Here is a 25,367-nt window from a genome sequence, read left to right on the forward strand (position 1 = left end):
GCGCAGGGAGGAGCTTGGCTGAGCCGCTGGCAAAAGGGGCGGCTGCCCTCCAGGCCGGCGGCAGTGATTCCTTATGTCCTGCTGCAGCCTTATCTTATCACCTCGACCCCGGCGATCAACAACAACAAAAACGCGATTCATTAAGTGGAATGCATACATTTCCTCAAACGTGAAACCGACCAAGTTCAACGTAGCTTACTCCCAAGAAAAGGGTCGCAGCCATAAAGCTCCAAATGTCGCTATTTAGCAGGCGGGGATGCGTGTCTCCGTGCCTAATTTGCCGCTTAGTAGGGAGTGATAATACCTTTTTTTCACATTTTTGTTATGAATTCGCCCACGAGGCTAGATATGACTGGGGAGCAGCTGGTGAATCTTTTAAGTCCACAGCAGGCAGGGGGAACCTGGGACCTCCTGGCAGGTGTTGTTAGACTCCAATTCCCAGCATCCCCAGCCAGCGCTGCCAATGGTCTTGCACGATGGGAGTTGGAGTCCATCAGCGCCCGAAGGCTCCCGCTATGGCTATCCCTCATTTGCAGGCACAAGTACCAATCCATCACTACCCTCTAATAGCCACCCGTCCGGATAAGAAATAAATCTGAATCTGCTTTGAGTTCAATTTATTTAAACAAGATACACAACGCATTTCCTAATGCGTTTGCTGCATCCTTTCTCTTGCCTTAGTTCGCATCCCTAATACTGTATATGTTTTAAGAAGATTGTTGAGATAGAGTGGGTAACTGAACGGACAACTCATGTCTCCGTTTCCATTGTCTCCCCGGGTCTATTTTATTGCCTAGGCCTCGGGACTGATCAACTCACCTGTTCTTTGTAAGATGGCACTATATAAGTAATAAATATCTGATGGGCACAGAGATGAAGCCTCTTTGGGCGAGAGGCTGAGGAGGAGTGAATGGGTGTCAGATGGGGTGAACCAGGGAGACCATTTGCTTATTTTCAACGAGCCGATTTCGAAACGTGCTTTTGCATTTAGACTACGGCTGCTTGCCACATTTATTTCAATGCCTGAAAAAGAAAAGAAAAATCGACCTAGCGTGGAAACGCGATCTCCAGAAAGCGTCCCTTTTTTTATTTGCCTGCCTGCTTTCCGGCTTTCAGAGTTACAGGTAGGTAGCCGTGTTGGTCTGAGTCGAAACAAAATTTAAAAATTCCTTCAGTAGCACCTTAAAGACCAACTAAGTTTTTATTTTGGTATGAGCTTTCGTGTGCATGCACACTTCTTCAGATACACAGAAATTATACACTATTATACATTATACTTCAGTGTATCTGAAGAAGTGTGCATGCACACGAAAGCTCATACCAAAATAAAAACTTAGTTGGTCTTTGGAATTTTTTTATTTAGCTTCCTTCAGAGCGAGATAAACCTCAGCAGCCTCCCTCCCCTTCGACCGTAGCGAATCAACACGGCCGCGTCGTGCATCCACCCGCTCGCGCTGCCCATGGAGCCTCGACTCCGAAGGAGGAGGAGGAATTCCTCGCGCACGCATTTTTGTTCAGGCGCTTCAAGGGCACTGCGCCGTAGTGGGGGTATTTCTTTTCAGGCAGCGGCGAGGACAGCCCCGGTGGCAGAGGGGAGGGGTGGTGAGAAGAGGACAAGATGGCCGCCTCCTTGCGGCTGAGCTGCAGCGGCCGTGGAGCCGCGAAGCTGCTGCTCGGCAGGCATGTAGCGCTGGGGGCTCCCGCTTGCCGGCCTCCCACGGCTGCCTGGAGGTTCCTGCACCTCACCCGGGAGCGCCTGGGTGAGTGTTGGGTTAAATTACAGACCGAAGCCCCGCATTGGTCACCTGCCTCTTAAGGGTCGGGGTTATTTGGCTGCCTGTGGGGATCAGATCGCAGGGACATGGATTTTGGGGGCGCTGGTGGAAGAGGCTTGCTTGTTTTGGTGGTCGGAAGGTCGCAGGTGCCCTTGCTCAGGGATGGATTTTAGGATTCATCCCGGCATGCCTACTGGCCTTTCACCAACGTAGGTCTGACTTTGAATGTACCTGCAGCTGCTTATGTTATGTCACAGTTCGTTTCTATGCTGGTGCCCGAGCCGGTTTTCAAATCCTGAATTCAAACGGTATGATGGAGTGGGTTTTTAAGCGTCACACGCTTAGAAAGAGATTTAAGGTAAAGGTAAAGGGACCCCTGACCATTAGGTCCAGTCGCGAACGACTCTGGGGTTGTGGCGCTCATCTCGCTTTACTGGCTGAGGGAGCCAGCGTACATGTGGCCAACATGACTAAACCGGAGCGTTACCCATTTATCTACTTGCACTTTGACGTGTTTTCGAACTGCTAGGTTGGCAGGAGCTGGGACCGAGCAACGGGAGCTCACTCCATCATGGGGATTTGAACCACCGGCCTTCTAATCAGCAAGTCCTAGGCTTTGTGGTTTAACCCACAGCAAAACCTGTGTCCTTACAGAAAGAGATTTACATACAAGTAAAAAATAAAATAAAAAACCCAACAGACATATTTTCTTGTGCCTAAAAGCAAAAAGCCCAGTCCTTAAGAATGGAAAGGGGATAGGACAGTGGTTCCCAACCTTTTTTTGGCCATGCCCCACCTAAGCATCTCTAAAATCCTGGTGCCCATCCCCCTGTGACATATAATTCTTATTATTCAAAAATGAACTTCTATTCATGGGGAGGAAGCCTAAAATGCCATTAACTGTTAATAACTCATTCTCAAATTGCCCCCCTTAAAAATCAAATGCTCCTCTGTGGGGCGTGTGCCCCAGGTTGGAAACCACGGGGGTAGGAGTAACCCAATATGGTGCAAGTACCCAAGGTGGGGCCCTCCAGATATTGTTCACTATAAACTACCCACCAGTCACTATAAACTACCCACTCAGCATGGTCAGTAGCCAGGGATGATGGGATTTGTAGTGTTAAAATATTTTAAAGGGACTAGGTTGCTTATCCCTGTTGCAAGGTTTTGGAGAAGAAGAACAGCTGGAAAAAATCTCATCCTTGATGTGTAGCAGTCTCTTCAGCCATGTATCTGAAGCTGTTCCTCTTTGCACCTTAGCTTTTAGTGATAAAACTCAACACTATACACTTATAGAATCATATAATTGGAAGGGACCCCAAGGGTCATTTATTCCAACCCCTGCAATGCAGGAATCTCAACTAAAGCATCCATGGCAGGTGGTAATCCAACCACTGCTTTAAAATCTTCAAAGGAAGGGGCGTCCACAATCTCCCAAGGGAACCCATCCCACTGTCGGACAACTCATATTTGGCATTCACTCAAGTGTTCTTGTAAAATGATACATTCATGAATTATTTTTTAAAAGACAGACTATAGTCTGGAGCCCTCATCATGTGTTTCTTGCATGAAGAGGCTGTGGGACCACACATTTCCGCCCCGTTCAAAGCTTGTGTATTATGGGATTACTTCTAAAGCAGTGAGTTTCTTTCTGTTTGTTTATCTAACGATTTATTGCCTGTCCTTCATAGTTACAAACAAGGATAAGGGATGGATCCCTACAATGAAAAATGATTCAACATCTTGTCCTGCAATTGATATGTTGATGAATATTGTAGAAATAAATAAAGTGAGATATAATGCATGTTCCTGAGCTCTCTAGAGAAATGGGACCATAGAAATATGATTAATAAAGATATTCTACGTTATACATGACTTTTAGTTTGCATTCATGACCTGTATTGTGTCCAGAGATACTGGAGCACTATATCCTGGGTTCTAGCTAAGTCATTAAACTTAGTTTTACCACAGGAGTAGGAACCTCCAGCCCACAGACATAGCCCAGCCCACCAGTTGGGAAGAGCCCCCTGTCACTCACAGCTCTTTTTTCACTCTCTGTCCTTTTCTCCAGCTGCTTTACCATCCCATGGTAGGGCTTGCCCTGAATGAATGAATGAATGAATGAATAGTAATGTTAACAACAAAGAAGGAGAGATTTGTTGAGTTGCTTGGCTGGCTGTATTCAAATTATTTTGCTTCAATATTATAGCTGATCGCTAAACTGTTGTGTTTCATGGCTTATGTATTTTTTTTATTTGTGTACCACTTTTCCACAAAATTGAGTCCAAAGTGGCTCACATATATCAACAGAGCAATAATTTTTAACTATATCAAAATACATTCAGGGATTGTTAGAAATAATCATAATATCAATAAATAAATACAAAACAATCAATACAACAATGTAGAAAACAATACACATAACCAAACCTAAGAAAAAAAAGCGAGCATTCACAATATTATCATATTTGTGGAGTTCCTTGGTGTTCTCTGGAAATTCACTAACATCCATGTACAAAATCCTATCTGTTACAATAATGGGAAAATATGTACTTTATCTGGTAGATAAAACTGTCAGCAGCTGTCTTGGTAATAGAGGTCTGTGATCATATATTTGATACCTGATGTCTTTATTACTGTATTATTATTATTATTTTAAAATGAGACCACATTTTACACTATAGTCTGATTTTTCAACAGCTTATTTAGTCACCTTTCTTGCTTAATGAATAATGATCCAATTTTAGAATTTCTCCAATAATGACTGATAAATTACTCAAAGGCAGGTCACTGTGGTTTCTTTCCTTTCACAAATGGGTATAATTTGAGTTTTTCCATGAGTTGCTCAAGTCCAATCTGAAATCAATATGAACCTTACCCAAGATTATACCAGTGCCTCAAGAAACCTTATGGAATGCATAGTTCTTTGTGATCACGTACTAATGACTTTGACAGACTAGGTTAAATGAGAAATTTAACCTAAAACCTGTTGAAATGAAGTTAATATTGATTCAAGTCAGGATTTGAATGATACATGGGATAGTTCTTATAATACAAAAAAAGTGTGTAATCACAAAATTCAGTTTCTTGGTAATATTGTTTGGCATTATGCTTTGTATATATGCCTTTCATTCCCACTTGAGAAGCTTGGGAAAGGGGACTTGATACAGGATACCGTGCAAACAAGAATAGGTAATTTAATACTATGCTTGGGCATCCTATGTGCAATGGTGAATGATACGTTTTAATGGAAATTTTATTTGTAAAACTTAATAAAAAATATTTATAATAATAATAATACTACCGGTATGCTTGGGCATGTATTTTTTTACACTGCGTCAAGTTTATTTCTTTGGTTGCCCCTGTAAGGAATTATCAACGATATACTGAGATCCAGTTATTTACACTAAAACTGGTGTGGGTAAATTTGTATGTAGACTGAGCTGAGCTGAGCTTAAATTTACTTAAATTGCCACCACTCAACTCTGTGGCAGTGTTGTAGTACAAATTACAAGTTGTGCTTGTGGCAAACACTTTACGCAACAACTTCACCATGGGCATAATTCAGCTCACATTCTGGCTACACGAATTACGGTGCAGCTGCCAGACCCCTCCTGTATGGCTGCTTTGTAGTAATTCTGATAGAGTTCCGTGGGATTTACAAAGGAGTAAGTGCATAGGGTTACTTAGGATTTATTACACCTGTCACGCTGATAAAATGAAATCATATCCTTATCTAGAGACTTGATATTCCTTTTTTCTTTCTTTCCAAGGTACCCCTGCAGTTAAAATCCTCATGCCTGCGCTATCACCTACAATGGAAGAAGGAAACATAGTGAAATGGCTGAAAAAAGAAGGTGAATCTGAGTTAACTTAAATGCCGTTTTGGAGCACTGAGAACTGTGTATTTTTTTCCACTTCAGCCTCGTCACTTGCCACATCTTTATCCCATCAAAAATAATTACCACAGTGTAATCACTGGGATGCGGGTGGCGCTGTGGTCTAAACAACTGAGCCTAGGGCTTGCTGATCAGAAAGTCGGCGGTTCGAATCCCCGTGACGGGGTAAGCTCCCATTGCTCGGTCCCAGCTCCTGCCAACCTAGCAGTTCGGAAGCACGTCTAAAGTGCAAGTAGATAAATAGGCACCTCTCCAGCGGGAAGGTAAACGGCATTTGCGTGCGCTACTCTGGTTCGCCAGAAGCGGCTTTGTCATGCTGGCCACGTGACCTGGAAGCTGTACGCCGGGTCCCTCAGCCAGTAAAGCGAGATGAGCGCCGCAACCCCAGAGTCGTTTGTGACTGGACCTAACGGTCAGGGGTCCTGCTTCTCCTCTCAGAAGCTTAGGGTGGCATATATGGTTAACTCCTCCCCCTGCCCCACAACTGTATCCTAGTGTGAGCTTTGTGGCCAAGTGGAGATTTGAGCCTAGGTCTTTTCAGTCCTAGTTCACACTAACCACTACACTACAGTGACTCTGCACTACTTCTAAACCATTATTTATTTATTAATGTATTTGTATACTGCTAAGTCAGAAAACACCAGAGTAGTTTGTACCATTTATTTATTTAATTTGTATACTGCCTTTCATCAATAGATCTCAGGGCAGTTCACGACATAAAAATACAAGAATTTTTTTTTAATTTTTTTTTTGCAAGATTTATAAACTCTCTGGAATGTTTCCAGCAACCTGTCCAGTGACTGCTGCAGTTGTGATACGAGTTCAGATGATAAAATTGTGCAAAAGAGAGACTCATTTAATTCAGTTTTGTGCTTCTGATGTATACTAAGGCAAAAATGTATGCATTGGTTGATATAACCATAGCTGTCAAGTTTTCCCTTTTCTTGCGAGGAAGCCTATTCAACAAAAGGGAATTTCCTTTTTTAAAAAGGGAGAACTTGACAGCTATAGATATAACTTTAAAACATGTTGATTTGTAGCTAAACGGAGCTTTCTTCGCCTGCAGGCCATAAGCCGCAGAAAGCCTGAAGTCACCAAATTTGCTGCACATTTTGCACTTCTTTCCCTTCAGGCATTTTCTGGCCTAAGGCTCTGGACTTCAGCAGCACATATTTGTTTCACTTGTTCAAAGGCATTTGCAATTTGCAAGGTGGACTGACCAACTTGCATGTGGTCTCCAGCCCACATGCAGGGCAGATGACAGAAGCTTGAGATACCACATTCCCTGCAAATAGAACATTTAACACAGTAGGGGGAGAGGTTGTAGTCCAGCCAGCTTTGCTAGGTTGGGGTTTTTTTTTAACGTGAAGGGCATTTTCTAGATACAGAATTATGTAAAAATGTGTTTCACACACCCCCATGTGTATTCTGAGTTGGTTTAGTCCAGGCATCCCCAAACTGCGGCCCTCCAGATGTTTTGGCCTACAACTCCCATGATCGCTAGCTAATAGGACCAGTGGTCGGGGAAGATGGGAATTGTAGTCCAAAACATCTGGAGGGCTGAAGTTTGGGGATGCCTGGTTTAGTCCATTCCACCACAGGACTTTACTACTTCAGTCCTTCATGGTGTGCTCCATATGTAGATTAGGTCTCAGTTGGTAGGAAGAGGCACCTCTTAAATGAAGGAAAAAATAAAATCTGACTTGGCTTTTGAGAGTTCTGTAGCATGAATTATTTGGACTCCTACTAGCCTATAAAATATTTCAGGCATATGCTATTAATAAATCAGCCTATCTGTAGTGTTAATGAAATTTTGAAACATTCTATCAGTTTGCAGGTGTCATCTCTAAATTAGGAAAGGGTTTTTTATTTTTAAGACTAACTTCTTAATAAAATGATATTTTGGGTCATTCATTACCACTGCTCTTCTAGATTCTTATCACTTAAAATAGCTGCTCTTTATTAAGGCATTTGGAAGGTTTTTAATCAGTACGGTTTAATCACATATTTTAAAGAGGATTTGAGTGGGTGGGGGGACCTAAATATAGTCTGAACTCTGGGCCTCTGAAAATTTGCATTAATATGTTTGTTTAAAAATAAAAGTACGTAGCTACCTACCTTTGTTGCTATCTTAAATAAAGCAGCGCAGGAGTTTGAATCGCCCAAAGCATTAAAAATGACCCATTTTTGGCCCCAGTTTCTGTTCTGGACATGGAATTTTCTTATTCTTCTCTCTAAAATTAAGCACTGTTGTAGTTGTAGTTTAGAACAGACCTGCACTATGAGTTTGTTCCTTTATAAAATAGTTTTAAACCTCTCGTGCAGATGCTTGCTATCCATCTAAATAGTTCCACATCTCTTACCTACGGTATGTATACTGTGTCCCTATGTCAAAAGGACATTCCAAATCAATAACATTCATTCACGAGGCCAATGTATTACAATACTGGCAAAATCTCTGACATAAGGCATCTTGAGAATTCTTACTAATTCTTCAGGATTTAACAGGTAAACCCATGGAAAGCAAATAATGGGAGGAAAGATCCAATAATTTCTATACAAGTGTTTTATTGGACAGATAATTAGACCATTATTCCTTTTCTTGAAGTGAAATGTTTGAAGACACCAAATACAGTTTTGAAAGAAGTTTACGTTTGGCAGCTGCTTACTGTTACCAAAGGCACCTGAGTTATAAACATCACACTCTTTCAATATTCTCTCTCTTGTTTTTCATGAATGTAATGGAGGAAGGAAAAGACAAAAGACGTGTGTGTCATTTCATTGACACAGCTATTATACATTGCCACTAATTGCTCAATGTTTTAAGTGTTTCATAAAGAAAGCAAAGACAAATCCAATTTCAGGCTTAGGCAAGTCACTCCATTTCCTTTAGGCAAGACTGTTAAAAGCCTTTTTTCACATTTTGATGAAAACTGTACTGCATGCAGAGTTGGTACATAAGCAAGCCTTTGTTACTTCAGTGCTCTAAAGAGAAGGTGTGTGTTGGATGGCTTTGACCCCAGAAACATTCAGAAGCCTCTCCCGCTTCCCACTGTAATCCAGCTTTAATGGCAGCCATCCAGCAGGTCTTTCAGTAGACAAAGGCGTCTGAGTTCACAGGTCTGCTATCACAAGGCAGCAGACAGTGATCTTCTTGAATTGAGAAGAAAATACTGGCTTGAAACGATTCCATTTCATTTAAAAAATGAAAATGCATTTCTAAAAAGGACTGTCTCATGTTGAAAGAAACTGAGCTTGCAGAGTTGCTTCCCAATTTTCTTCTCTTTTTGGTAGGGTGGAGAAGGCAAAAGAGCATTGCTTATCTGCAAACGGTAGTATGAATTAAAATATCATTTGTTTGAAATCTCTGCTTAGAAGCTCAAAACAATTTATCATTTAAAGAATATATTGCTTATCAAGACTGGACTAGATTCTTCTTTATCTACAATTTTTGTTGCTGATTCAGATGGTGCCATTGATTTTTTTAAATAAAAAAACCCTCTCTGGATTGACCTAGCTTGGGAGCAACCCTTGTGACTGATTCTGAATCAGTCATTGGTTCATATCCCTTACAGGTTTTTTTTAATGTTTTTATTTAGATTTTCCAGTGCAGCCTTTCCCTCATTGCCACCCTAATCTCTTCCCCAATTGCCCCAGTTCACCATGTCCTTGCTTTAACAGTTGTTACTGTCTAGCTTGCTGCCATCCATTTCCCATATAGGTTTGCTGCCCCCAACTTGACACTTTTTCCCTGGAGGTAGCAAAATGGTAGAGCTGGTAAAGACTAAAGCTCCAGTTAGCAGTGGCAAAGAGAATACAGCCGTACCTTGGTTCTTGAACAGAAACCGTTCCGGAAGTCCACTCGACTTCCGAAACATTCAAAAACCAAGGCACGGCTTCCGATTGACTGTAGGAGCTCCCTGCACTCAAGCTGAAGCCACATTGGATGTTCAGCTCCCAAAAAATGTTTGAAACCCGGAACACTTATGTCACAGGCGCGGTCGCGGCTACTCTAGAGTAAAGACTCCTCACGACGTTGCCTTTTCATGCTTTTATTCAGTGCAAACTATTTACAGTGCAGAATCAGTACTATGTACATGTTGTCAGTCTGGGTCAGAACCTCCGAATGGAGATTCCCGCGTTTTCCTCCAACAAAGAAGCCTGGGAACATTGAATCTCCGCCCCCGTCGCTTTTTGCGCAATTCCGGGGTCGGCGGGAGCGGTCTTCTGGTCGCGCCTTCCCTGCTTCCCACTTCCTCTCCTGAGCAGAGCAGTGGCTCTCCTACCCTACCTGAGCTGTGCCCTCTACTTCCTGATTCCCCGCTTGAGACATCCCCCTCCCCGCTCCCACTGGCGCTGGGAGAAGAGCTTGTGCTTAGGATGGGAGGAGGCTGTCTGTAGCTGCTCTCCCTCACAACTTACTTCCAGGTTTTCGGTGTTTGGGAGCAGAAACGTACGAGTATGAAGGCGTTTGAGAACCAAGGTGTGACTGTACTTGGCTTATTGCTATTTAGTGCCCTACATGACTTAGGCTATAACCTCCACCCCATCCCATTATGCCAAATTATATGATGATGGGATTTAGGGTGGTTTTAATTTAAAAATGGTAATAAGGTTCTGCAAATGCCTTTATTTCTCACTTTATATTACTGAGATTCCTTGAACTTTAGAATCATTTCTTAATGCTATTGTAAGTTGCTAAGTGTAGTCCCTCTCTTTTCCAGTATCAGTTTTCACTATTGTGTCTTGACTTTCTTTCTAAACGTGTCACACTATATGGTTTTAAAATACTGTTTTTTCTCAGTGCTCTGAAATGAATTGATTTATAATGTTGAATTATCTTTTGATTTTTACAGGAGAAACAGTGACTGTTGGAGATGCATTGTGTGAAATTGAAACAGATAAAGCAGTGGTTACCATGGAGTCAAGTGATGATGGCATATTGGCTAAAATAATGGTAGGGATAACTTTTTTATTCTATATTACGGCCTTTGGTATACGAGTTCAGCTTTGTTAAGCCTTTCCTTTATTTCAGGGATGTGGAATTGGCTATTACTGCTGACAATATCCTCCCTTCTCCTCCCCACCACATCACAGGCTAACTTTGATACGTGGTCGGAGCCGCTCACTTGTCAATCACCTGACATTGTTACGGTGTCAAGCAACAACGTGAAAGGGGCTCACCTTTAAGTCTGTTTGTAGGAGGTTTAGTTCATTTGCAAGTGGTTTGTAAAGGCAACGTTTCTTTGGGTCCATCAGCTGACTGGCTCTGAGAGACATCAGTGCAAGCAAGCATCAAATGATGCATGTTGGCGCCAAGAAATCTCAATTTCACATATACACTCATGGGGTCGAAACTGGCAGTGACTAGCTGGAAACAAGACCTTGGATTGTAGTGGATAGCTTAATGAATATGTTGATCCAGTGTGCAGCAGCTGCGAAATTGACAAATTCCACACTAACGATCGTTAGGAAAGGAATTGAAAATAAAACAGTCAATATCACAATGCCATTATACATATCTGTGGTGCAACTGCATATGGAATATTGTGTACAATTTTGTTCGCTTCCCCTCTAAAAGGATATTGGAAAAGCTTCAGAAGAGAGTCACTAAAATGGTCAAGGGGACTCTTCTATGATGAAAAGGTTTAGCTGTACACTTTCATGCAGCTCATAGTTGAACTGTGGAACTTGCTTCCACAGGAGGGAGTGGTGGCCACCATCTTGGAAAGGATTGGACAAATTAATGGGGGATAAGGCTATCAGCGACTTCTAGCCATAATGGCTGTTGTCTGCCTCCGCTGCTGGAGGCGGTATGCTTCTGAATACCAGCTTCTGGGAACCACAGGAGGGGAAGAATGCTCTTGTGCTTTGATCCTACTTGTTGGTTTCCCAAAAGCATCTGTGTGACCATTGTGAGAACAGTATGCTGAGCTAGATGGGCTGTTTGACTGATCCATCAGGCTCTTTTTATACTCTTATTGTTGAAATGGGTTTACAAATCAATTGAACCCACAATGTGTGTACTCACATGCATGTACATGAAATATGCCTATGAGGATAACTTAATTGTATCCAAATGTGTTCGTTAGGCCTGTTGGCATCAGAATGTGATTGATTTGCTATTCCGCCAAGCATTTGTTTTTTAAATGCTTTGATTTTTGTAATGCTTTTTGACAGAAGAATTTTATTTTAACAGAAGCTGCTCTGTGTCTCGTAGTAATTCTTTTTTTCACACCACATCATTGCAGCTAGTAATGAGGAGGAGACCTTTTTGTATTGTCAGTATGATGGGCTACTATAATGTGGTACAGATTGAAAGAGTTGAAAATGTGTTCATTGAAATGAAGGGTTTTCTTGTTTTTCCATTCTTCTTTCCCACTATTGGTAAATACATTGAGGGAGAAAAAGGGGTGTAGCAGATTGGAGAACAGTCTTAACCAAGCAAAGTCATATGCAGAAGCCCTTCTGTCAGCATATCTTACACTGAGGCTGCATTTAAAACACTATTATAAGGTCTACTAATGTTGCACATTAAAATCCCATTAAGACAGTGCCATGATATGCAGTCCCTTGTGTAAATTCATATCACATCACTGGTCCTGATACTGAACTTACAGTGAGCTGAAAAAGTGTGCTTAAGCGTGTTTTGCAAATGAGTTTCAAATATAGCCCAATGTGTGAAAAGGATATGAAATAGCAGCCAGGCTAGTTAAGGAAGAAACCAAGCAGGAAAATGCCTGCTTGAAGCATGACATAAGATGTGCTCTTTTAGTTGCTTCTTATGCAAACAGCACAGTGTTTGTTTGTGATTACCAAATATGTGGACTTCTATTCATAAAAAATCCCCTGTGTACCCCCTATCACCTACTTAGAAAGCAAATCCTAAATGGGAAAGTATGGAACATCCTGGCATCTGTTCCCTCCCCTTTTCTATTTCCTCCTTTTCTTTTTGTGGCTTAATTAATACAGCTTATAATTACAGTCATTCTGAACACTAAGAATTCTGAGCATTCACCCATATGAATCGCCATCCTCATTTTGAAATGGTATAGCCCAGATACAAGTTTGTCACCTTATCTGTTACTGGGGACAATGAGTGTCAGTAAGCATATTCTGGGGCCATTTACCTCAGTACAGCATGTTTCTGACCGTGCAATCCTATTGGGAAGAAGTCTCACTGTAATTAGTAGAAGACTTGGGATACGTTTGATTGGATACATATGCTTAGAATTGCAGCGTGAAATAGTTTGCTTTGTGTCTATGCTACTGTAGTGGAATACCACTCTCTGCCCTTCTTAACCAGTTCTTCTAATCCAAGACAAGAACTGGGAAAGCAGTGTTATAAAATCATATTTGGGGGAGGGGGTTGCAGAACACCATTACTAATGAACAGAGAGGGGTGACCGAACCTGACAGCTGCAGTTACCCAGAATCCCTCGCAACACCACCTTCTTCGCCTCTGCTCCACTCCAGAGACCCGCACCCCTCCCGCTTGGACTCAACCCTGCCTTAAGGAAGGCTTAAGGATCAGCATATGCACACATTTCCACATGACTAGCAACTTGGGAGCCATAATTCCCTGTCAATGGTATCTCATTCACAATGGAAGACTCCTCTGAACAAAAGACAGTGATCAACTCTTATGAAAATGTTAATTTCTCTTTGTGTTTAGGAATTCACACCTGGGAGGGGTGATAGGAGGACTAGGAGAGGTGTCAAAAGTGCTCAGATTTCTACCTTGAACCCTCCTTTTTTGTGAGGTATTGATTACATAGCTGTGATGTAGGAATGATGTATTGGGGGCGTATCTTGGTGATGGGAAAACTGATAAAAGTGGAGGTTCTCTTTTGTTCTGGGTTCCTTCCTTGTTCTCCTGCGTGAGGGGAAGGACCCTGTTGCAACAGCAAATACAGGCTTTGCTTCTCAAACTTCTCTGGTTGGCCTCTGTTATATATTCTCCGACCGATGGAGAACCCAATAAGGCTCTTGTGTACCCCATAAGGGAATAAGAGCAGATTTTTGCTTAGGACAGAAGGGAAAGAGGAGCACCAATTTCCAAAATGCACAAAACAAAAGGGTAGAAACTGCCACCACTTCCTGGTTCTCTGGGCAGAAATTCAACCGGTAGGTGTCAAGCAGTCAGGTACTGGTTTAGCTTCAGAGGCAAGACAGAAGGTCCTTTTCAAATATTTATTAAAAGAAAGGACAACTAAAATGGTTACACAGTTCTCAAAAGGTTACAAACATAATTTAAAAACATTGCAAAGTACTGTATAACTAACTAAAACATACCGTACTCACAATGCAGCTAGAAAGCAACAGAAGTTTCCCGGCTGCGAGCGAAAAGCCATAACAAAAGAACACAGCAAAGGATCAGAAGCCATGCTTAAAAGCTGAATGCTAAGAGCAAATTAACATCTCGATTCCCCCAACCTTTATCCTTGAGAATACCATGGTCACGTGTGAGGTTCTGATCAGGGGCCAATCAACTTTGGATTTTAATTACAAAGTTACCAATAGCAAGGTGATGAGCATACATCCTGTAACTGTCAAAGACCAGAGCAGCTGCCCCCTGCTTAGTCTCCAAAAAGCTTGAGGAGACGCTCCCTTTTCATTCCCAAGCTTCATTTTAACACATCTGGGGTCTGTAATCCGCCCAGCGTTGATAACCTCCTGGGTCTTTTACAACACCCAATCCACATTTTATCACACAGCTGTGTCAGTTCCACTTTACCGTGTAAATCAAATAAGCATCTCTTCCTGCTCTGGAATTCAGGAGGCAAGTTAGCTGACACAGGAGGTGCAAAATAATTCATCTTAAGGAACCAGATGCCCCTTTTCCCCAGAAGGCTGCAGTTTTGCTTATCCCACAATGCCTCACATTTTCCCACATTTCCCACATTTTGCTTATCCCACAATGCCTCACATTTTCTACATTAACCAAGGTTTGGGCACACAAGAATCTCTCAATCTCACTACAGCTTCTGCAACTAACTTCAGGTGCATGATGTAGTCATACTAACTACAATATGAGACTCTGTTGCAGGGTCCGGGTTGGCTGCTAAAAAATACGCGGGTTCTTTCATGGACTTGTATTTAACTTTTAGAGTTAAACCTTCTGCTAGATATCCTGCAGGACTGGGCAGTCCTAGACCCCTAGAAGGAGTGGTTAGGCTAGTGAAGCTGCTGAGTGGGTGCAGGGGAGCATATTTCTCTTTCCCAACTATAAAACATTTACATCAGGTATGTAGTGTGTATGTAGACATCAACCTGATCCCTCCCCCCTTATCTGTTTTCAGAAGGAAGAAGGAAGCAGAAATGTGCGTTTGGGTCAACTAATCGCCTTGCTAGTAGATGAAGGACAAGACTGGAAGCAAGTTGAAATACCAAGTGAAACAATCATTGCTGTGCCAGCAGCAGCAGCAGCCGCCCCACCTCCCCCTCCTTCTGTAACATTGGCCCATAAAGTGCAACACCATCCTGGAAAGCTACAGTGAGTTTCTGCACACTTTTAGCGTTTGATGGCAACCAAATTCAGTGCCCTTGATACTGCTTCAAAGCTGTGGCAAAAAGAGTAATTATGCCTGTAGATTTGCATGCTATACAAAAGGGGAAAATTGCCCTGCTTTTGGATGAAGATGCAGGAATCTTTAACCATCAAACCTTGATGGGAGATATGATACTTACCAACTTATTTTTCATGTGTAGAGTGTTTTGGTTATTTTTTGTTGCTATAATCTTCAATAGTGCATGCAAAAATAATCAACTTCTAAGCATTCAAAATTATGCGTAGCTAGAGCTGTACAACTTGATAGTTTCCTGGCAATAAGAGAAAAAGCCGTTAGTCTGGAAATAGGGTCCACAGATATATAGATCATCCAGGTATTGGTGGATTTCTAAAGTTCATTTATATGTAAATAACAGGATGATCAAATGTGCTTCTTTTTAGGTGCTACATTCTTAAATATGTTGTTTAATATTCTGGCTGTCCTGATTATTATTTTTTTAAATTTTGTTACTTCTACAAACTTCAGGGTTACCACAAGTATGCTGATACTGTGTGTGGCCTGTTGTCATTTTGACTACAAAAGTGAGAGCATACAAAGGCTTGGTTCAGAATTAGAATATAGGATGATGGTGTATAAATTCCTTTACCAAAATTGACCAGTTTTTAAACATGTGCCTTTTTAATGCAGTTTTTGCTTTGTCTATAGGTTTCGGTTAAGTCCTGCTGCTCGCAACATTCTGGAGACACATGGACTTGATGCAAGCGGTTGCACGCCTTCAGGTCCTCGAAACATCTTCACTAAAGAGTATGGCATCTGTTCACCCCTTTCTTCTTTTATTTCTATATTTCTTCCTCAATGTTTTAATTTTTTTTTGTAGGAAGGATCAATGGTAGGTAGATGTTGAGACTGATTTGATGTTCAATGAATTGGAAGCTATCTTAGGAAGATTTTCTAATAGTTCCTTCAGTAGCACCTTAAAGACCAACTAAGTTTATATTTTGGTATGAGCTTTCGTGTGCATGCACACGAAAGCTCATACCAAAATATAAACTTAGTTGGTCTTTAAGGTGCTACTGAAGGAATTTTTTTATTTTGCTTCAACTCAGACCAACACGTCTACCTACCTGTTTCTAATAGTTATTAGATTATGGCATATTTGAACTCTGAAATATATTTGTATATATGTGTGGTCGAAGAAAGGGAGGATGAAAGAGAAAAGCAAGACTGCAGCAAAACCTCATATAGGAGGAAGTGAGCAGGCAAGGGCTGGAGTTGCTAGGTTGAGAGCCTTGACAGGAAAAGACTAACGTCTAACTCAGTTGGCATGAATAGGAAAGGGCTTGTGGGTAGTGGAGCTCAATGTACACTAGTGGCCAAAATTGTGGAAACCTTTTGGAAAAAGTGTATTTCCGAGATTTGATGGCTCATAACACCTGATTGGCTCTCTAAACACTCATGCACATTGGCTACATTCAAATGAAGGAAAGCCTCTGCATATCAACCTAAGAAAGTTGTGCTTCCTTTTTCTGGTTATTTGGCGATAACTTTTTATAGAATACAGATAATTGAACAAACTTTGTTGCATTACATTCTTCATTAAATTATCTTCCCATTGATATATAATTTTATGACATTACTAAAAAAAAATGGTGTTATGAGTCATCAAACCTCAGAAATACCCTTTTCCCAAAAGGTTTCACAGAATTTTGGTCACTAGTATATGCATCACACATTCCACAGCCACAAAAAATTCTGATGTCCCGATTAAGCAGTTTCTGATACTGAAACCTGTGTGATCAGTAGATTAGTAGGAGATGAATTAAAGTGCTTTGGTTTTGGTTTTGAATTTATTGAGATTTTTCAAGTAGACAGAAATTACATAACTTGGTTGAACCATAGCATTGGAACAGTTTCTCGAAGGCCTTCTTATCCAACCCACTGCTGATATACAGTGGTACCTCGGGTTATAAACACCTCGGGTTACAAGCACTTCGGGTTACAGACCGCTAACCCGGATGTATTACCTTGGGTTCAGAACTTTACCTCAGGATGAGAACAGCAGTGGCGAGGTGGCAGGGGGAGGCCCCATTAGCTAAAGTGGTACCTCAGGTTAAGAATGGTTTCAGGTTAAGAACCGACCTCCGGAACGAATTAAGTTCATAACCAGAGATACCACTGTAGATATCTTTTGCTATAGAATCCCTGATGGGCAGGCCATCCAACCTCTGCTTGAAGGCTGCTTTCTCCCTTCCTTAGAATAAATTGTCTGCCTATACTGTTATAACCCTATACCAAGTCAATACCTAGATTTAAATGGTTTAGTAAATTATATATTAAAACGGAACAACAATGAGAAGCAGCACAGCTTGTGCTTCGTTCACATTGTGACCTGATTTAGACAGAACAGTGGGCTGTGTGGATGTTATATCATTTGTAATAGCAGCTCATTATCAGGAAGCTTAGTCATTATGTAAGTGTAACTGTAAATTATGGTATGTAAGTAGTTCGTGGCAGGTGGGAAACCTCTAGGTCACAAGGATATCTAATTAACTTTTCCTGGTAGCCATGGAGATGTACCACAGATTTTGCTAGAGGAGTAGAGGGAATGTTTGCAGCTAGAGAAATGCCTTTAAAACACACACATGCCAACACCTACCTTTATTATTTCTTTTAACAGAATAAATTGTCTTGGAATAGCCCATTTAAAAGAGGAGTTTGCTGCTTAAATCATCACTGTAAAATTACTAAATCGTGGTAAAAAAGAGGGACACATTCACTCATAGTTACTGGGTTTTTTTGTTTTTTGTTTAAAACAACAACCCAACTGTGTATGGATAATTTTTATGTTTGGATAAACAGATTTGAATGAATGTTAGTTGGTTGGGAAAATATATGCAGTGCTAGTAAGCCTGACTTGCATCCAAAGTAGGGCAAAGTCTCATGTCCCATAAGTTCAAGGATTTATGCTTGGGCAACGGAACTTCACTGGGCATGTGCCCTGCACCCTTCCCAAATCCCTACAGATGTATGGAACACATGAAGGGAGGGGAGAGAGGAACGTTATATTGCACAAGCATCAATTGTTTTGCTAATCCAGGCATAGGCAAACTCGGCCCTGCAGATGTTTTGGGACTACAACTCCCATCACCCCTGACCACTGGTCCTGTTAGCTAGGGATGATGGGAGTTGTAGTCCCAAAACATCTGGAGGGCCGAGTTTGCCTATGCCTGTGCTAATGGAACAAGGGCATTGGATATTGCCCTTAAAACTGAATTACCAATAAATGCTCTCGGGTTATTTTCCATGGAGATACAGTGGAAATTGCAAACAGGATCTGTTCTAGAGGTCTGGCTGGATCCCAAGGTTTTCACAACCTGAGGATCACTGTTATACGCATGCACGTGGCAGTAGACTGCTTCTGCATACGTGCGCATGGCAATAGGCCACTTTTGCGCATGTGCACGCGGTGAAATACTTTCAGGATTGCTACTTTCGCAACCTGAAGTTTACGTTACCCGAGGTGTAGTGAAATGCAACCGATGCTATTTCTGTATCTAAATACATGGTTCTTTGCTGATTCAGAGTAGATATTTCACAAGGCTGGTGCTACTAATGGGTATAGTGAGACAGCTATCTCAGGCAACACATTTCAGGCGTCATGAAAGGGCAACAAGTTCTTAATTTTTTATTATTGTATTTTTAATGCCAGATTGGGAGAAAAGCCGTTCATGGAATTTGCTAGCTCAGATGCCAAAATGACCTGGCTGACCCTGGGTTCTTGACTTGCAGACAGGTGGGAAATGTCGTTGGCTACTTCGCCTAAGGCTACAAAATGTCTTGGGCCAGCCCTGATACTTCTGGTGTGAAACTATCACAGAACAGGGGTTCTCAGACATTTTTTGAATGAAATTATTACTGCTTTGACTGGATCAGGCATCGGCAACCTCCAGCCCATGGAGGCCATTTATCCGGCCCACGGGCTGCCCATGAACCGAGCCATCTGCTCGGCAAGTCCCCCGTGCGCTGCGGTAAACTGGCGCAGCGCGGGGCGGAGACTCGCTGAGCAGCACCGGAAATCGCGTCTACGCAGCCGCAGAAGCGATTTCCGGCACTGCAGACATTTTGGAAACGGGCAGCCAGTACCGGAAATCGCTTCTGCGCAGCCGCGGACATGTGCAGAAGCGATTTCCGGTGCTGGCTGCCCATTTCCAAAATGTCTGCTGCGCCACCAGAAATGACTTCTGCGCCTGTGTGGCCCATGTCCGGCCCACGGACGATAGTCTGTGGGAATCCTCCAGCTCATGGGCAGAAAAAGTTGCCAACGCCTGGTCTGGATGGTCAGGCTTACTAGTTGAAGGCAGCAGGGCAAGTGTCTTGTTTGCAGCATAACTTGTTTATATATTATTCTGTTGATCTTATGAAGGCAATAAATTTAAAATATTGAAATATATATCCAGTGCCATCCGGTTTGAGTATTAAGTGCAACTCATCACACATAATGTGATGGGTTGTATCATTGTCCTGGAAAGTACTGCAATGCTTACAGATATGTATTCACATTGGCACTAACCATAAACCTTGATTAATCATTGCTGCCATCAAATATTGTTCTTGTTCCTCTTTCAGGTTTCCCTATTAGCATGTTGTTAGCCAATTAACTTTTATGTTTACTGGACAGTCAAGTGTTTTATGTAGTATACAAAGCTGTGTAATTGCATAAGCTGTCTGCAATTATTTTGATAATGGTGGTTACTATCATTATAGCATGTGGGCATTACTGACAAGCAAAAGACTCAAATTCTGTAGATGATATGTTCAGAAATTATTTTTTGCCTTGGCTGCTCTTTTCAAAACTCAAAGGAATGGCAGTACATTTATCCTGTGTATTTGAGCCATTTTCTGGGGAGTATCTGGGAATTAAGCATACAATTCTTCCATTGGTACCCTGTTCAAAACCCCTGAGCAATGAAAGACTTGAATATTTCCCATATATGTGTACAATTAAGTGGACTTGGAATACCTTGAAGTGTTTTAGCTGGATTATTATGTCCATAGTTTCCTCTGCTTAATTAGACAGCATTACTTTATTTAGAAATTTTGGCACTTTTCATTCTGTTTGATTAGCTATCCAGTGGTTACATATTTTTTTAAAAAAAACAACTCCTAAAGAAAAAAATATGGACTAGGATCTTAGAAAGCTACTATAGGTACAGCCAAGGTCCTGAATTTGGCTAGTTAGTTTGCTTTCTACAATTTTAATAGCCACCCCCTCCCAGCTGTATCACAAATTCAAAGTTTCCTAGGTTTGGAGTTACAGCAAAGGGATCTGCGGCTTGAAAGACACAAGCCAAAAGTCCCTTGTGTGTGTGGAATTAGTTGCATAGTTCTTTGGAGTCTGACCATAGTCTTAATATGAATACAGGTGATATTTGTGGATATTTGAATATTAAAAATAGGGGTGGGTGTGTTTCTACATAATATGTATGGACCGTGTTGTTTGGAAACCTGCCAAATCTGGAAGGGCTGTTCATTCTTCCAACTTTGCTCTCACATCTGCTTTGAGTTATATTGCAAGGAATAGGTAAACATGGATCTCTTGTATGGGAGACAGCGATAAAAAAAACTTACTAGGATGGGTTAGGCAACCCTTATGCTTTTGGTAAACCCTTTTCAGTAGGAAAAATAAATAAATCCTAAAATAAGTGAACTATGGGCAAAGTTGCCTGCTTGGAAGTGAGTCCCTAAACATGCATGAATCAGCAGTTATGTGCATAGCAGTAACATTCAGTGTGCACATGACAACTGCCTGCTGCCTGAATGTTATTTACAGATTGCAGTTCACGGTCTTGCTGAATGTTATTGGCTGTAGCTGCCAAGGAGACTGAATGTTCCATGGCAGCTGTAGTTAGTCAGTAAAATGACTACTTGTGTGGAAGCCGTAGGGGAAACTAGTGAGTTGTGTAAAGATTGACCCACCATGTGGGAGATATCACCTCAGCAGTTTTCTGTCTTGAAGGTGACTTAACTATGGCTTGGGAAATCTATCCAGCTTTTATTTATTATTGAATTTGTATAATGTCCTTCCTTCCAAAGGGGCCCAGGGCGGCCATAGGTGGCAAGTTCCGGATTGAAAAATCCAGGATCAGCAGCGCCGCAGCACCGGAAGTCGCTTCTACGCACTTCTGGACATGCGTAGAAGCGACTTCCGATGCCGCTGTGCCCATTTCCAAAATGTCTGCAGTGCCAGAAGTCGCTTCTACGCATGTCCGGAAGTGCATAGAAGCGACTTCTGGCACTGCAGACATTTTGGCGCAGCACCAGAAGAACATGGCCGCAGGAGCTCCGTAATACAGGGGAATACGGGGTATTTTGCCATTTGGGACACCTGCGGGAAACAGTAAGAAAATACGGGGGTTTCCCGGGGAAAACGGGGTACTTGGCAGCTATGAGGACGGCAGACATCAAAACGTTAAAAAAATACAGTGTTAAATAAAATAAAAACATACTTTAAACATTTAAAAACAATTTAGGATATTTCATAGAATCATAGAGTTGAAAGAGACCACAAGGGCCATCCAGTCCAACCCCCTGCCAAGCAGGAAACACCATCAAAGCATTCCTGACAGATGGCCTCTGCTTAAAGACCTCCAAAGAAGGAGACTCCACCACCCTCCTTGGTAGTAAATTCCACTGCCGAACAGCTCTTACTGTCAGGAAGTTCTTCCTAATGTTTAGGTGGAATCTTCTTTCTTGTAGTTTGAATCCATTGCTCTGTGTCCGCTTCTCTGGAGCAGCAGAAAACAACCTTTCTCCCCCCTCTATATGACATTCTTTTATATATTTGAATATGGCTATCATATCACCCCCTTAACCTCCTCTTCTCCATGCTAAACATGCCCAGCTCCCTGAGCCGTTCCTCATAAGGCATCGTTTCCAGGCCTTTGAACATTTTGGTTTAAAAGCCATCGCATCCCCTCGTGGTTACTAATTTCAGGATTGCCATGGCCAGTATCTTATCAGCCATCAAATACCTGGGTAAATAGATATCTTTAAAAAAATTCTGAAAGTCAATAATGAGGGAGGGAGACACACCTCACCAGGCAGGGCACTCCACGAACGGGAAACTACCACCCAGAAGGCCCTGCTATAGTTCATTGCCAACAGCACCACCAATAGGGTGTCCCCTACGAATTGTGGGGCCCAAGATGGTTGATATGGGGGAGATGCTTTCTTAGGTGCTTGAGTCCCCAAACCGTTAACACTTGGTACACTAGCTAACATTTTGAATTGGGCTTGGTAGCTCACTGGCAGCCAGTACAGAAATTTTAGGACCGGTGCTAACCTGGCATCCAAATTGAAACCTGCTTATGTAGCTTTGAGAAGAAATTCAGAGTCCAGTTGAAGCCATGGCCCTACAAGCAGTGCTTTTCTTCTAGAAAATAAGGTGCCAGAACTGCTTGCCCCTTGAGTACCTCTAGAAAAAAGCACTACCGGTACCTACAAGGAACCCTCTTAGTTGTCCTGTTCATACTATTCTGCTAATCTTACTGACAGTATTTGGCTCGATAATTCCCAGTCTGGTTCTTTTCAGAACTGCAGGTGGCAGTAAGAGACAATTTTTAGAGGCCGTGACATCTTAACCAGTGAAAGTAGCTAAATCCCTGCATTCTATCTTGCAAATTAATTGTGGAAATGGATCTAGATTCTATATAAAGGATTCATTGGTCAATTATCAGAAAATCTTTAAGAGCATGAACCTGTATTTGGTTTTCATAATACTGGCTTTTACCTTTATTTGGAAATATATACATTGTCTGTTCGTTCTAACCTCTATGCAGTTTAGCGGAAGCAGTTTCTGACCTGTTAAAACATGCCTTTGCTCTTTTTGTATCACAAACCAAGAAACCCTGGAAACCAGCTTAGATGCAAAATTGGAATAAGAATTGTATTTTTTTAATACTCCAAGTATTGGGCTATAACCACATTTCCTCCAGTAATGAGGATCTATCCACAACTTATTATAGCATTTTTTTATATAAAAAAAGATCAAATAAGTATATACAGCATACTTTGAGAACATCTGATAAAAGGCAAAGTGACACTTGTTTGTGTAAATTAAACAATAGTGAAAAGGAAGCTCACACACCAGGTCAGATGTTTATGGCTGAAGTTCATACTTCATTGAAATCAGTGGCAAAACCCCTATTGATTTTAATGAGCCAGATCGGCTCCCATAATTATTAACTAAAGCGCTGCATGTCACAAATAAATTCATTCATAACTAGCAGCAATATATTATCTATGCAAGTCGCAGGGGAAGCAATTAAATTTTATGGGGGGACTGTCACGTCTAAAAGAAGATGTATGTATGATATATATGTACTTTTCAGTACATTTAAGCATCTTTCTGGCTGACAAATAGTCTGTCCTGTTGAACACTGCAATTATTTATTACTGTTACTAAGATTTTCTATAGTGCTTTGAATATGTTAATTATTCCAAAGTCACTGAAGCTGGTAATGGTATGAAAGAGTTGATAATGGTATTTTATCATATGAGAATGAGGGTGAAAACTTATTTCAACCACAACTTTCAAATCTCTGTGAATTAGAAAAAAATCTATTAATAATGCAGCTAGCAGTATAAATTTCCTAATAGCTATTTTAAGCTGTCCAGGCTTTCTGCACGAGCTAGTTATGGCTTTTTAAATTAAGAAATTGAAGACTGTTAAATTTTATGGCTTTATTATATCAGTCTTTAAAAATAGTCAATGTTCCATTATATGAACACTGTAATGTAATTCTCCAGGCTTCTTTTTGTTCTTTACCTACCAAAATGCATCTAAGTAACTTGGAGCAAGGTGATTTTTTTCCACTGACAGGTTTCACACATACAGTTGTATGCTGGCTTTGATTATCAATGACGTCTTGTAGTGCAAAATAAGAAAATAGTACAGTTGCCTTAAGAACGTGAATGAATCACAGAAAATCCTAACTGGTCTATTACTATTTTCAGTCAGTAGCACCTCAATTCTGTTGTTTGCTTCTAGTATCTGATATTACCTCTGAACATTGAGGTTCCATTTAATCCCGTTGTTTATAGCATCTTTTAGATACATTGACCCACTTTACATGTCACAGGAAACCATAGTTAATAGTTTGCCACAAATGTGCCTTTTGGGGCTGGTGTGTGGAGGAAACAAATTCTATTCTAGCTTTAATGTATATATATTTTTTATAAAGTACGTTTACATTGTATAATTAGCCAAAGTACTTGGCGAATAAATTACTACAGTGGTACCTCTACTTACAAATAACTCTACTTACGAATGTTTCTACTTACGAATGGAGCTCCGTCCGCCATCTTGGATGCGGTTTAGGTAGGATTTTTTCTACTTGCGAATTTTTAGATAGGGTTGCTTCGACTTATGAATTTTTTCTCCCAATGCATTCCTATGGGATTCGACTTACAATTTTTTTCGACTTACAAATGTGCATTTGGAACGCATTAAATTCGTAAGTAGAGGTACCACTGTATTCTATTCTATTCTATTCTATTCATGTTACTGCCAAACCAGGGATCATGGCTTTTGTTTTCCCCCTAAGAAACCATGATATGTAGCCTAGGCTTATTTTAGGCTTACTGAATGTAACCACTTGATGCCGAATATAATACTAAGCCTGGAATCATGGTTTGTTCTTCCATATGCTAGCACAGCAGTTGCAATCATGGCAAACAATTCATGGTAGTTTACTGTTACGTGCAAAAAAGCCAATCTTTAAGAGTCATCTAAGCTAGTAGTCATCATCACAGCCGTGAATTCCTTCTAAGGTATTCTTTTTAAATCACAAATTAAAGAGAAAAGGAGGATAAAACAAATAGGTAAATACTGATACTGTCATTATTATATTGCCAGTACGGTTATAAAGTTAACTTCCTCTAAATCATGGTTAAGAATTCAGGCCTCAGGAATGCGAGTTCACTCTCCCTCTCTCTGAAGCAAGTTCTTTCCCTTCTGCTGTAACCACATTTAAAGGAAATGTCAACATATAACAAGGTTTTGGACCCAATTTAAATGGGAAGCTTGGTCAGCCACCATGTAGATATTTCCTTAGCTATAGCGGGAATTCACCCTGAGGATGTGGGGAAAGGGACTACATATCCCTCAGGATGGCTCCCTA

The 25,367-nt window shown here is 41.2% G+C and overlaps 1 protein-coding gene across 3 annotated transcripts in view; it reads left to right on the forward strand.

The window, feature by feature from the left end:
• Positions 1-1,588: 1,588 nt before the first annotated feature.
• PDHX (pyruvate dehydrogenase complex component X) overlaps positions 1,589-25,367 on the forward strand; it is a 99,250-nt gene continuing 75,471 nt past the window's right edge. For all 3 annotated transcript variants that reach the window (XM_035116442.3, XM_035116419.3, XM_088668865.1), the window contains exons 1-5: positions 1,589-1,760; positions 5,549-5,632; positions 10,531-10,631; positions 14,977-15,170; positions 15,892-15,990. In XM_035116442.3, coding sequence (XP_034972333.1) covers positions 1,619-1,760; positions 5,549-5,632; positions 10,531-10,631; positions 14,977-15,170; positions 15,892-15,990 — 620 coding nt within the window. In that variant the 5' untranslated portion in view covers positions 1,589-1,618. The remainder of the gene's footprint in view (positions 1,761-5,548; positions 5,633-10,530; positions 10,632-14,976; positions 15,171-15,891; positions 15,991-25,367) is intronic.

This window comes from Zootoca vivipara, chromosome 1 (genome assembly GCF_965207765.1).
Source record: "Zootoca vivipara chromosome 1, rZooViv2.hap1.1, whole genome shotgun sequence".
Lineage (NCBI taxonomy): Eukaryota > Metazoa > Chordata > Lepidosauria > Squamata > Lacertidae > Zootoca > Zootoca vivipara.